This window comes from Rhinichthys klamathensis, unplaced genomic scaffold (assembly GCF_029890125.1).
Source record: "Rhinichthys klamathensis goyatoka isolate OS25496 unplaced genomic scaffold, OSU_Roscu_1.1 h1tg000191l_1, whole genome shotgun sequence".
In the NCBI taxonomy this organism is placed as follows: domain Eukaryota; kingdom Metazoa; phylum Chordata; class Actinopteri; order Cypriniformes; family Leuciscidae; genus Rhinichthys; species Rhinichthys klamathensis.
Window position 1 is genome coordinate 5,905,491 of NW_026606717.1, and position 14,868 is coordinate 5,920,358.

At 34.4% G+C, this 14,868-nt stretch overlaps 1 protein-coding gene across 1 annotated transcript; it reads right to left on the reverse strand.

Moving 5' to 3' along the window:
• Nucleotides 1–6,228: 6,228 nt before the first annotated feature.
• On the reverse strand, nucleotides 6,229–14,588 carry vtnb (vitronectin b). The gene is made up of 9 exons (XM_056262204.1): nucleotides 14,461–14,588; nucleotides 14,247–14,366; nucleotides 11,406–11,630; nucleotides 11,176–11,315; nucleotides 9,839–9,995; nucleotides 8,232–8,381; nucleotides 7,615–7,846; nucleotides 7,376–7,533; nucleotides 6,229–6,599 (listed from the first exon to the last, which is right to left on the reverse strand). Exons 1-9 carry the CDS (start codon nucleotides 14,513–14,515, stop codon nucleotides 6,478–6,480), a joined length of 1,359 nt encoding a protein of 452 aa, XP_056118179.1. The 5' UTR covers nucleotides 14,516–14,588; the 3' UTR covers nucleotides 6,229–6,477.
• Between the last annotated feature and the right edge of the window lie 280 nt (nucleotides 14,589–14,868).

A 14,868-nucleotide genomic window follows, 5' to 3' on the forward strand; every position in this document is an offset into this window, starting at 1 on the left:
TTCGGTACCAAATTTGGATACCTGAGGGGTTAATCTTGTCAACGTCAGTGAAACAGTAAGCATGCATCAAGTATGATGTGCACGAATCAAGTGCTGGTGATTGGCTGTGGCGAGGCGTCAAGGAAAACACTAGTTTACTTTTCTGTAATGGATTGTCCCAAGTCAATATGTTCCTGATTTGATAAATTATTATATAATTTCATATGGGAAAATAAATCACACAAAATTAAAAAGGAGGTTCTAAGAAACAAGGTTTAGTGATGGAGGTCTTGGAGTTGTTGACTTTACCCTATTTAACCATGTGCTAAAAGTAAATTGGTTAACACGATGTGTTAACTTTAACTTTGTGTTGACTTTATATGGAACATATTTCCTAATTTTGTTTTTAAGAAAATTGGAGATATTGAATTTGTTACAGTGCCCCTTCTCACTTGGAAAACTACCCATTAAATTAGCAAAATGTCCCCAACAGGTTTTTATTATCGTGGTTACTGGTTTACAAACATACACTCACCGGCCACTTTATTAGGTACACCTGTCCAACTGCTCGTTAACACTTAATTTCTAAGCAGCCAATCACATGGCGGCAACTCAGTGCATTTAGGCATGTAGACATGGTCAAGACAATCTCCTGCAGTTCAAACCGAGCATCAGTATGGGGAAGAAAGTTGATTTGAGTGACTTTGAACGTGGCATGATTGTTGGTGCCAGAAGGGCTGGTCTGAGTATTTTAGAAACTGCTAATCTACTGGGATTTTCACGCACAACCATCTCTAGGCTTTACAGAGAATGGTCCGAAAAAGAAAAAACATCCAGTGAGCGGCAGTTCTGTGGGCGGAAATGCCTTGTTGATGCCAGAGGTCAGAGGAGAATGGCCAGACTGGTTCGAGCTGATAGAAGGGCAACAGTGACTGAAATAACCACTCGTTACAACCGAGGTATGCAGCAAAGCATTTGTGAAGCCACAACACGCACAACCTTGAGGCGGATGGGCTACAACAGCAGAAGACTCCACCGGGTACCACTCATCTCCACTACAAATAGGAAAAAGAGGCTACAATTTGCAAGAGCTCACCAAAATTGAACAGTTGAAGACTGGAAAAATGTTGCCTGGTCTGATGAGTCTCGATTTCTGTTGAGACATTCAGATGTTAGAGTCAGAATTTGGCGTAAACAGAATGAGAACATGGAACCATCATGCCTTGTTACCACTGTGCAGGCTGGTGGTGGTGGTGTAATGGTGTGGGGGATGTTTTCCTGGCACACTTTAGGCCCCTTAGTGCCAATTGGGCATCGTTTAAATGCCACGGCCTACCTGAGCATTGTTTCTGACCATGTCCATCCCTTTATGGCCACCATGTACCCATCCTCTGATGGCTACTTCCACCATGTCACAAAGCTCTAATCATTTCAAATTGGTTTCTTGAACATGACAATGAGTTCACTGTACTAAAATGGCCTCCACAGTCACCAGATCTCAACCCAATAGAGCATCTTTGGGATGTGGTGGAACGGGAGATTCGCATCATGGATGTGCAGCCGACAAATCTGCGGCAACTGTGTGATGCCATCATGTCAATATGGACCAAACTCCCTGAGGAATGCTTCCAGCACCTTGTTGAATCTATGCCACGAAGAATTGAGGCAGTTCTGAAGGCAAAAGGGGGTCCAACCCGTTACTAGCATGGGGTACCTAATAAAGTGGCCGGTGAGTGTAATTTTTCACCTCACCGTTGTTTTATTTGGAACAATCAGAATATTATTTACAGAAATAAATCAATATTTTTTGAGAGATGGTATTTAAATAACACCTATATTGTTAATCAGCTGATGGATGACAATTATCCGCTTCAGAATTCTCCCAAAAAATTTTTGATTTTGGAGCTTCATTAAATGAATATAATATTGTATTCAACGTCATTCCTAGTGTTATAAAAACTCTCTTGAAAGGAGAGCAAACCTATAGTTCTATTGTATAACACTTCTATTTAAAAATGTTCAGTTTTGATTATTGATGACAAATTCAATTTTAACAGAAAATCTGTTCCAGCATCATCTTTCAAATGGATGATGACGTTATCCAATGTTAATTGGACTCTTGTCTGGTCTCTTCCACACAAATATCTTTTAACAAACAAAATAAAATTAATTACATTAAAAAATATTGCATAGATGCTACCCTTGTTCAAGTGCACTCAATAAGTATATCCAAAACATTGAAAATAAATGCACTTTCTGTGATGTAGAAGAGACAATTGTACATCTTTTTGTGAATGTGTTTGTGTTAAAGCTTTTTGGAATGAGTTATGTACCCATCTCTCTCAGCAAAAAAACAGATGTCAGAATATGCCTGTTAACTGGCACCCCCCTTTTTTTTGCATAGACATAAAAATCACTATCCAAACTTAAATGGTTGTAATTCAGGAATGCTTTGGAATATAGACCTATGGCTGGTCTTGTTTTAAAGAAGACATTTTTCAGATTATTGTAGAAGTCTAGAAATTGTAAAAAATGAAACAGAAAAAAAGTTATATAGGTTTGAGTTTATGAAATTGTGTAATGTAAAAATATAATGATTAATATTTTATATAAAATATATATATTACAAAATATATTTTACTCTAAAACTGCAAGAAAATTAAAGTCAAATATCTGAACAAGTTGTATTCCAAATTTTAGGTTGATATCTCAAAAAATGAGCTTTCAGTAAGATTTTATTCGGGCGCAGTACCCAACTTTTTCACTAGGTGAACACCAGACTCCATTACTGCCCATATAAGGGCGCCTCCATTTTCATATGTTTTGAGTGATCTGAACCATGTATTTCCATAATTTTCATACAATTTATGAAGTAGACATCCTATTCAGAAGTAGTATGGGTGGTTTGGCAGTATTTGATTTGAATTAAACCTCTAATAAATGCATAAAGACTACGTTATAGCGTTATAGCTCGCAGCCGCATTACAAATCGAGAATCCATAAATTTTTCTTTATATTTAAAACATTTTCAGACATTTTTTTCTCATAAAATGGAATTGGTGTTATCTTTTGAACTCATGGCATGAAAACAAACTGAGGTTTCTACCAATCTTTCATGATTTTTCATGTTTATTGTTATTTCAAAATAAAGGCCTAAATACTCCTAATGAATATGAAATATTCTTGTTGCAAATTGATAAATTTCTGCTCCTCTGTAATATATTTTAGATAACAGCCACCAAATATGAAAACTAGAGATTTTAAGCTTTCAAATGATATATAGTTTGGCAATATTACTTTAGGTTTTTACTAAGATATTATTGTTTTAAACATGCAATGGCAAATGGGCCCGCCGGCGGTTAAGTTAAGTTAACACCTTTAATATTGTTTTTTCTTTACCTCAATTCAAATTTGTATTTCCAGTACATTGTTAATCTGTTCATGATACTTGGCAAATTTTTTATTCACAAATGCAAATTCTTGGGTAAGATCCCACTACTGTCAATTTTTCTGGTAGACTATACAGTAATTCATATGTTTTGTCTTTGATGGGCATAAAAACAGAAAATCTTTGAAAAGTCAAAGATAACTTTCAATGTTTAACCTTGTATAATTTTATTTATCTATTTGTTTTTTTTCTGGCTTTATGTTATTTTATTTGTACTGTTTTCATTACACATGTCCTGGGTTTTATTGTTACTGTTGTTATGTATTTGTCACATTTTCTTTCTTTTGGCATTAATTTTTAAAAAAAAACAGAAGAAGGGGTTTGTTTTGTTTTTGACGGGTTTCCAAAATAAAAGTTTGGTTTGACTTAAAGAAACTGCGATAGAAATATATTACTCTTGTATAGTATAGTGTACATCTTAATGTAATACTACAATACAATTATTATTAAAGCAAAATTTGTTCCATGTTATAATTTTAACAGTAGTTTAACTGTTGTGTACAAAGGCCAAACAATTAAAGGGATTGTTTAATTTTCATTTGTATAAAAATAAATTAACGTTTTATGCCTTCATTTGATAACCGGAAAAATTTAAATACACAAAACAGATTTTATTTTTAAAAAATAATAAAAATTTCATAGGGCCCTATTAAGTTGTTTTTATGAATTCAATTAATTAGATATGTTTTTGATTAAACCATTAAAATGGATGGTTTGAACATGAATGTGAAAATTTTAATTACACGTGTGTCCTGTAAAGTTGTAGTGCATTACATTTATGCTTTTTTACAAATAAAAAAGTACAATTGCACTAACAGTTACACTGTAAACCCGAATAATTTTATTATATATATTTATTTTGTATTTGTACATTTGAATTGTTCTTAACTTGAAATGTTTGAGTACACTAATTCATACATTTAACTTAAAATTTCATGTAATCTCAATGTGAACACTTTTATTAGTATAAACTTAGCTAGCTTTAACAAGCTAGTTTGCTAACATACTATTTTGTTAACATCTTAACAATAGTATGCTATACAGTAACACTTGCAGCAATATAAAGGTTTTATTTGCTCTCAAATCAAGCTCATGCACCACTTGTCACCATGATGGTAACTATCCTAAAACCAACATTAACAGAAATTCTTCTAAATTAGCATAACGAAACATTAATCATTACTAAATCACCCGCTTAACATTAATCTTGCACAAACAAAACATTGTATTACACTTAATTTTAGCATTTACTCTCCCTTTCGAGTGCCATCAGCAAAGCATGCTGGGAAATATACATCCCAGCCGTTTCAGTTAAACTTAAGTTCGTCTAAATTAAAAGAAATAATTTCATAAAAACTCAAAACAATGAAACAGTTCAGTTTACTTAAAATATATCCATTCTGTGACCTTGAAAGAAAAAGAAAGTGCTAAATACTCATAAAAGTTAATTTGACTGAACTAATTAGTTTAATTTAAGTTTTCCCTACTCAAACCAATTAGGTATTTTGAGCGTTAGGGTTTACAGTGTAAGCGCAGTTAAATCTCAAATCAAATTTGGTTATATTTACAATATCCAATCAAATTGATCTTTTTAGTCAGTTAAATGCAGGTTCAAGAGAATTAACAAATCACAGATAATTAATTTAACTGCATTTACAAAATGTCCCAACTTCTCTGGTAATGGGGTTGTATATATTGATTATTGCCTGCTTTGTATTTTGTTTTGTTATTTGGTGTTGCTCTGTTTATGTATTGCCATGTAAAAAAAAAAATCTTGTTGCTGCATTTCAAGTCATTTCAACTTAAATTTGATTAAACTACATGACTTAAAAAATCTAGCTGAATCTCATAATTTTTTCAAGTTGAAGCTTAAATTATGTTGATGAGTTGACTTACTGATCATATCATTCTTTAGAGTTGATACGATTTCAATTCAAATACAAATCTTTAGTCAGAAATCTCTATTTCAGTAGCACTCACAATTTCAAGGACTAGAAGTGAAGCATTATATTTATTTAAACAATTACTCTCAGAGGGTTTTTAAAATGTGGAAATTTGTCCACTTTTTCACTTCGCCTGAACTTACTAAGTTTGAATGTTATCAATGTAAAACATCTTGCAATTCCAACACTTCACTTCAATGTTTCAATAAACTCTTATGTTGTTGGGCAACTGGTATCAGTGAATGAATATGCTCAGAAGTGCATGTCTTTTTAATTTTAACTGTGTTTTTGCTGCTGACCTTCGATGATCCAATTCAACCATATGATAATGCAAAACTGACTCAAGATAAACATCACATTTGTGTTTCCTTTGTTTTTATAGCTGAAGAACAAACAAGCAAGCATGCTCAGCCGAGAAAGTAATCATACCATAAAAAGTAGCTTAGTTAGTTACTTTTTAGGGAATAATGCAATATTGTAATGCATTACATTTCAAAGTCACTTTCGCCAACACTGCTCATTGCTGAATACTACTGTATACACTCAGTCACTTTTATGTGGCCATACTTGTCTCTGTGAGTGAAACACTCTTATGCCACTAGAGGATGCACTTACCATTGGGAAAGAGAGAAAAAGAGAAGAAGGATGTGAAATGGAACTTACACTTACACTTCCTCTACACTAACTTTCCAGCTGGTTTTAAGATATACCTACTGAGACTTCAAATTTTTTATAGGTTCATTAGAAAAAGAAAAAAAAATCCATTCCACCAGTGGTGACAAGGCATATATATAAAAATATTGAGAAAATACGACAATACTGGTTGCATTGGGCAGAAAGTTTATTATTATTCAGCAGTTTTATACTTATAACAAGAAAAGTTCATGAGTTCATTCAATATCATATTATATTGATTCATAGTAATACGTTGATCAGAAGCTTTGTTCTACTGCATGCAAAACCATTGTCAGATATAACTATAATGTAACACATCAGGAATACTTAGAGAACTATATTGATAGTACTGATTAATCCTTATAAATGACTTCTAATTAGGCAATGACATTAAAATCTTTGTTATTGACGCAAATATGGAAACCTTGTTTCTTATCTTTTTTCTGACATGTCCTTTTCTTTACATCCCAACCAATATTTGCCAATGGATCTTGGGTAAGGCGGGTTTACGTAGTCAATGTGTTTGGTCTGCAGGTCCACCCTGTAGTATTTATCTATAGAGGAGCAATGCCACAATATTAATACAAACGTTGAAAAATATATCAACACAATGTGTTTTATTGCTACTAAAACAACATGTACACTACTGTTTTTTGGGGGGTCAGTAAGTTTTTTTTAAATGTTTTTGGAAGAAGTCTCTAACACTTAATAAAGCTACATTTATGTGCATATTTTAAACAATTTAAAATAACTTCTATTTGAATATATTTTAAAATTAATGTATATGGCAAAGCTGAATTTTCAGCATCATTACTCCAGTCTTCAGTGTCACATGATCCTTCAAAAAATCAGTCTAAAATGCTGATTTACTGCTCAAGAAACATTTCTGATAATCAATAATATCAATATTGGAAATCTGACTTTTGTGGAGACGGTGATAAATGTTTTCAGGATTCTTTTACTAATAGTTTGTTCATTCTTTGATGATCAAAAGAACAGCACTTCCTTGCTTTTGTAACATTACAAGTGTCTTTACTGACACTTTTAATCAATTTGTTTAATCATTGTTGAATAAAAATGTTAATTTGTTATTTTCTTTCAAAACACTTAACTGATTTCATACTTTTGAACGGTAGTGTATGTAATTTCTCTATTGCCATTTGTGATTGAATCATAAAATAGCCCCTTACATTTATAATTAAGACGTTTTTTTTTATTTTTTTAAGTTTTTAAGTTTTTACCCACCTTCCAGAGTGCACCTTAAAAGGAAACTTCATGTTTTGGATTCATCCTAACAGAATGAACAGAACATTATCATGACCTGAAGTACCTTTCTTAAAGAAGAAGACGTTCTGCACAGGTGTGGCCTTCTCTTGGACGACCGCCACATCCATGTAGTCCATCGGCTCGTAGCTCATGTCAAAGAAAGATGGACGTCTTCCACGGCCCTTTTTCTGATTTTTTCTACTCTTCTCTGCTTCATAATACCTATATAACGCATATTGATACACATAATCTATACATCTACTGTACAAATATACTCTCAGCAAACCTCAATAGTTAACAAACCTTTCCTCATAGTCCAATCCAAAGTCTTCCCAGAACGGCGAGCGGCTCACTCTGGCTCCTCGACCCCTGGTCTTCTTTCTCCGTCCGGTTCGGCCTCTGCTCAGGCTGCTGGCTGGAGATGGTGAAGGACCAGGGTTTACATACAGTCGGCCAACCATTGCAGCATCTATGGGAGGTTTGATGCCAATCCAGTCTTTGGAAATGAAGCGCGGCCCTTTGTGATGCCCTTGAACTGGGTGGACAGGGAATTTATTGAATTGCATTTATTGAACCATCTGCTTAAAGGGATACTCTGCCCAAAAATGAAAATTCTGTCATCATTTACTAACCCTCAAGTTGTTGCAAACCTGTATGAGTTTCTTTCCTCTGCTGAACACAAAGGAAGATATTTTGAAGAACGATTGGAACTTTGGCACCATTGACTTCCATAGTATTTTTTTTTTTCTACTATGGAAGTCAATGGTGCCAAAGTTCCAATCGTTCTTCAAAATATCTTCCTTTGTGTTCAGCAGAAGAAAGAAACTCATACAGGTTTGCAACAACTTGAGAGTGAATGATGACAGAATTTTAATGTTTGGGTGGAGTATCCCTTTAACAAGGTATGCATGTAAACTTACTGCCTTGAAAGAGCTGAGCAAACAAGCTATCCAAGTCACAGTACAGGTTTGTATAACGTGCGAAGGCGACAGAAGGCGAAGACTTGGTCATGCGGTCACATTCTTCATGGGAAGGCTGGTGTTTGAACTCATATTGGTAGTACTGGTCACCTGTGGGACAAAGGAAAACATTAAACGTTGATTAAATCCACTGCATAATGTGAATAACCATACTTCAGTGCTGCAGTGATGACGTATTTTTGAAGGCCAACCGTTAAGTCAGCATCAAACTGGTTCCCTCAACAAAAACCCAATAGGAGTTTTCCTTTGGCTTTTAGATAGTTGCTGAAAATGCTCATCATGATAATGAACACAACTTTTGTTGCCCTAAATACAACCGACAGAAGAAAAAAGCTAAATGTAGGCTATGAACTAACTGTCATTCACTATTCCCTACATTAGCCCACTAATATAGTCCACTTGAAGGAGTGAATGAAAATGAGTGAGTGAAGGCCTGCAGCTTTTGCATAGTTTGTGCTTGCAGTTTAATAATCATTTGAAACTTAGCAAACTGGCAGCTCCAGCAGTAATGAAAAGATTTATCTTGAACTCTGACATGGAAACTATGTATAAGACTTGATTAAACAATTGAATAATCACTTAAAAGGAATTTATACCTGTATGATATTACACTGTACCCACATTGGACCAGCAGTCATGTATTTATGTATGTATGTGTGTATGTATGTATATCCATCCATCCATTTGAGTCCTGTTTGTATCTGTCTAGCCCATGCTAATGTCCTGTATAAGTGTTTCTGACTTCATGTGTTGTAAATTGTGTTTTATTTTCTGCAGAACAGGAACCTGCTGGAAACCAGTTTTTAAACTGAGTCAGGCCCGTTTAAATTGTACCTTAATGTTACTTTTAACCTTTCCTGTATAATAAATGAAATGAAATGAAATGGATGACTCTCACAGTGCATTATGGGTATTCTCTAGCCGTTGAGCATACATCGGTTGTACACTCGTTATTACAGTGCATTGTGGGATTGAATAAGTGCACTCGATAACATCCACTATGGTTTCGGACACCACTATAAATGTCTGTTCCCTCAAATAGTGCCCTATTTAGGGTATAAGGGGCGATTTCAAACACAGCCTAAGATTCCCACAACTTTTTCACTCTTTATTTAAAAAAAACCTTTTCCCTGAAAGGTCGAGTTAGAATAGTTTGCAAGAGTGTGAATATAAACACAACAAGGCTGTAAAAGCAGACTTAGTAGATGAGTTTTCCTGTTAGGCGTGATGATGTTTATTGCCACTGACAAAAGCTGTTACTTGCCAACAAGTGGCTAAATGCAACTAGAGAGTCACATTTAGCCACTTGTTGGAAAGTAACAGTTTAAAAAAAAAATCACAAGGGAGTTTACTGATGTGAAAATATCTTGATCTTTTGTTAACCACAGATTTTATATCAGGTGTTTCACCAAAAATCCATTTTTAAAAAACCCATTGACTTCAGGATGATGGAACCAGAAGTGCTAAAATTCCCAGGTTTTGGCCAACAAAAATAATACATAATCCGCACAGCACTCTATTATGACCTTCATTTGACTTTCGCATACCTTTAAAAAAATACACTTTTTCCTTCCCATGATGACCTGGAGCTGGGATTGCAAATGCAGCATCAATATCATCTGGAATCTTCTCGAAGCCCACAGATATCTCTCTTGGGTAATCTTCATCCAAGACGTCACCATCAAAACGCCAGTACTTGTTGCCCTGCGATTCAGTATGAAGTGACATAACCTTTGACATTTTGCTCTAAATATTTTAATTTCTGTCAAACTAGCTTCTTGGTCAGTGACAAATGTGAGTGTCTAGGATTGATTAAAAATAAACTATGATTTAAAAAAAAATCTAGTTAAAAACAAATGATTCTTATAAATGTACTCTAAAATATTGTATACCGGTTGTAATAAAAGATTAAATATGTGTTTTAATGTTTTGTTTATTTTTTATTAAATTTTAATGATTCTAAAAGGGCACTGTGACCATCAAGTAAAAAGTAATTACATATTTCTCTTGCACCTTGAATAATTATTTTTTATAAGTTTTTAAAAAGGTATTTTTAAAAATATCATGAATTATAAAGTTATAAATATTATAACTTTTTTTTTTTTGGAGAGTCGCACCACATGATATTTTACAATCTGAACTAACCTTGTTATAAAAAGCTCAAATTATCTGATATTTTAGAATTCTTATTGACCCTGTAGGGTTCATCTCTATGACATAAGGTCTATGAAGTCATTCTACTCTATGTATGAATTGCAATATCTTTTATATAATTTTGAATAAATGTATTTGAAGAGTGTCAAGTCATTGAACTCTTAAAGAGGACAAAGTATGCCCTTTTAGTCTTGATTTTGTATTAGGGGTCTATTAAAATAGGTTTTCATGCTTGAATGTTGAAAAAAACAAACATTTTTCACATATTTGAGATTGTTGCAGCACCTCTCTTCCCAGTCTGTCAGCAACGCTCTGTTTAGTTCCTGTCACTATAAAGTCCCTCCTTCTGATAAGCACAATGTTCTCTGATTAGTCAGCTGGACCAGTGTGTTCTGATTGGTCAAACGCTTCAAGCATGTTTCAGAAACGTCACCCCCCATTAACATAACCGCAAATTTCAGCACACTACTAATGCAACTCCACCAGACCTCCTCCCTTTTTTTGTGTATGACTTGGTGTTTGTTCCCAGAAAACTCCAATCAAGGCATTTTAGGGAGTTCAGAAAGAGTGCGCACTGATATAGAGAATAACTCCCTTTGGAGTGACTGTGCTTTGTAACTTTGCAGACATTTTTCATTCTCAAACCGCAACATTACACACTACAGAAAGCTGAAAATGTAACAAAACATTAAATATCCTCTTTCATACTAAATAAAATCAATAAACAGACCTTGAATATGTACGTTTTTCCCTGGCAGTTGATGCGCGTAAAAGCAGCATCAATAGGCCCAGAGATGCCCCACACATCCTTGATGAGTTTGGGATACCCAGGGATGACAGATCTGTCATCTAACTCAAAGAAATAGTCTCCTGGAACACAAATGAACAGAGTCTTGTGTAGAAAAACTGTACTTGAACTGAGAAAAAGCCATAGTGATTGCATTCAACCTCTGAACTCACCTCTGAATGCAAACATTGAGCCATTCTTCAACTGCATGAATGCGTCAAAGGTGCGACCGCTACAGGTGACGGCGTCGGGATCGGGTGGAAGTGTAGGAGACACAGGAGTGGGAGTTGTGGTGGTAAGGGGCAAAGAGGTGGTGACTGTCACATTCGATTCCACTGTCGGTGTCACTGAAGAGGTCAGATCCTCCTCAGGCACATCAAACATGTCACCTCGGGCAACTGAGGAACAATTTAACCTTCAATTAGTAGGCCTACAGCATTTTCACAATGTTTCTCTTTAAGACATTAAAAGTGAAATGTATACTTTCACCAAACAGAATTTCAGGAACTTTATACACTCAGAAGAAAAGGTTCTATATAGAACCTTAAACAGTTCTGTCAGGCACTTAGAACCTTTTAGGGGTTCATATCATGGGATCATTATATGGATTTAGTTTTAATGAATTACTTTTTCAAGTTCATTTTTAATCGTAACTCATTTTTTATAAATGAAACAGCTCGTAAACAATATTTTAAGACATTTCTCCTTAGAACCTTTTTAAAAAAAGGGTTCTTCAAAATAGAGTCAAGAGGTAGGGTTCTTCCTTAAGTGTGTTTGTTCCAGGGGTTGATTTTAGTGAAAAGAAACAGATTTTAGAATTTGTTTTGTCACGTTTAACACGTTCTGTTTCATTATCATGGACTTTTAGTTTGTTTATTTCAAACACTTTTTGACTTTCTCAGTTTGAGTAAATTCACTTGAGGTTCAGAGTATTTTTTTTTTAATGTCTAGTACAATTATGTGGTTTTGTTTCATTAATTCAGTGTATAGTTTTTTTTTTCTTGATTTACCCTGAAAGAATGGAAGTGAAATGTGACAACATGCCCCATAGGTGGGGCACAATGTAACATGACCATATGCCAGCTTCAAATGTTGCCCCAAAGGTGGGGCACAATGTAACATGACCATATGCCAGCTTCAAATGTTGTCTGATCTAATAAAAAAAATATACAAGACCAACTAAAATATTTTGTCATGTTACGACATGTTACAACATGCCCCATCTGCGCAACTGGGATTTAAACCTGTCTAGTGCTTGTTAGCTAAGCATTAAAAAACTATCTCAACTGTTAAATAACAAATATATAAAAAATGTAATAATATCAGATTATCTATTTTTTAATAAACACAAAAAACAGACATGAAAAATTCTCTTCAGTAAGAAATTTACTATGGTTAAATAAATGTTCAGTGATTTGAGTGTTTTTTTTTACTTTTGGCACAATTTAAAAATTTTATAGTGTTGATATGGCAAATAGAAAATACAGTAAATTTTGTCATGCTGGCACGTGTGGAAAGTTTTAAACCATGTGTATTACAAAAGTAGCCTCGTGTTAGTTTGTGCCCCGCTCACCCCACAGTCGTCACTTCTTCCACAACACACAATTTTGTGAGTAATAAAGTTTTATCAAAGTTTAGTTCTTGACTAAGAACATAGAGTCAGTGAAGTGCAAGTTTGAGATAAGAGACATGTGATGTGTGAAGAAAACAGCAAAATCAAGGAATCATTGTAAATGTATCACTTGTGAACAGCATATTGTATATCCAATTTCCAATCAAGCTGTAAATTTGTAAAATGTGTGAAAATAATAATTCCTCAAATGAACAAATGCTGGTGAAACTTCATGACTCTTCAGACAATATTTTTTTATCAAAGATGGGGTGGTTTCTAGATTATTCTGAAAACAAATGGAGAAATGGTTTCTCACACTGTCATTCTGGTTGCTTAGTGTGTATTTAATATTTTCTTTCTTCTTTGTGTATATGTTGTATGTCTTATGTTTTGAATTTGTATTATTTAGTTAAGTTAAAAATAAAAATAAAGTTAAATGACAAAAAGATTGAAAATTATATTTAATTGTGTGTATTTAGTATACATAAATGTTTATAATTTTCATTTCCATCAAGGAACGTCATTAAGCAATGCATAATTTAAGAAAATTATACTGGAAGATTTAATGTCTGTTTCAGAAAAGACCACAAAGAGACAGAATTGTCATGTAATACATGTATATATTGAATTGTTAGTAGAGAAATAAATAACTATTGGGATTGTGAAAAGTTTAAAAGGTTTATTAGTCCACAAAGGGCCAAAAGTGCACACAGTTGTTGCGAAACCTTGTTGTAAACACGTTTCTCACACTCCCCTCATCTACCATTGGTCAGTGAAAACAGAAAGCCCCTCCCCAATCTCACACCATTGGTTGAGCCAGTGTTGCTGCAGGACTGCTCAAATAAACAGAGCAATGTATGTAGAACCACAGTGTTTACACTTTTCAGGGAAATCATCCCATGAATTGTGGACTTATAGTTGCCTATAGAAAAAAAACTGGATATAGTAAAACACACTTCAGCTTTAACAAGCTCAATAGTTCATAGATGTTTGGTCAAAATCTCCTGGAATATGGCCATGATACGTCTTTCTACATGGCCGTTTAAGAAATGAAAAGCTACACACTCCATCAATTAGGGTTAGAAGAACTTTTGCCACACATATAACATGCTAGAAACATAATAATCACTGCAATAATGATCCAATCATAGACTCTTAAGCATTTGCCTATTTAAATCCAAACAGAGTTTTTTTGTTGTTGTTGTTGGCCAGGCAGTGTATTTCAACATATTACTGTTGTTGTTACTATATTTTTAATAAAATAAATGCAGCCTTGTTGAGCACGAGAGACTACGTTCTAAAACATCTTACAGACTTCAAACATTTGAACCGTAGCGTGCATTAAAATACACAAATAAAAGTTTGACATTAATTACTATTTGAATGTGCATCAAGTTCTTACTTTTTGTCCGACAAGTGCTGTCAAAATCCTCACAGCAGCTTCCATAGTACTTGCACATTCTGTCACACTGGCATTTCTTTGTAGGATCAAAGCCACTCTGACAGCGTCCCGTGCATGTTTCTGTGGAAAATGCCGTAAAATGTGAATTTTTCTGAAAGTCAACGAGAATAAACCAGCAGTCTAATAATAACGAAGCAGTTTTTGAGGCACTTACCCTCCGCAGCGAAACAAGTCGCCAAAACAAGGGATAATAAAATCACAAATTTCATTTTTAATGCCACATCTGTCAGCACTCAGCAGTGAGTGCCTAAACTGCTCTAGAAACACCAGTGTGAAAGAACGACAGAGACATCTGTGCCGATCGATGGTTCCAAAAGTCACCCTGTTTGTTTAGTCTGAAAGAATCAATGATTAGAACTACAAAGTTGCTCTGTTACATGTAGTCCTGCATGTTACGATTAAAGCCTATATAAGCTGATTTAAAGTTAAGAGTTTAACAAAGATGTAACCCAATGAGGTCTGAACTGCATAAGGCTAACAGAATGGTAATAAGCAGGACTGTTTCTGTGGCCTTAATATAGTATTGAACTACTATTGAGCTGGCTACTATTGATTTCACTGT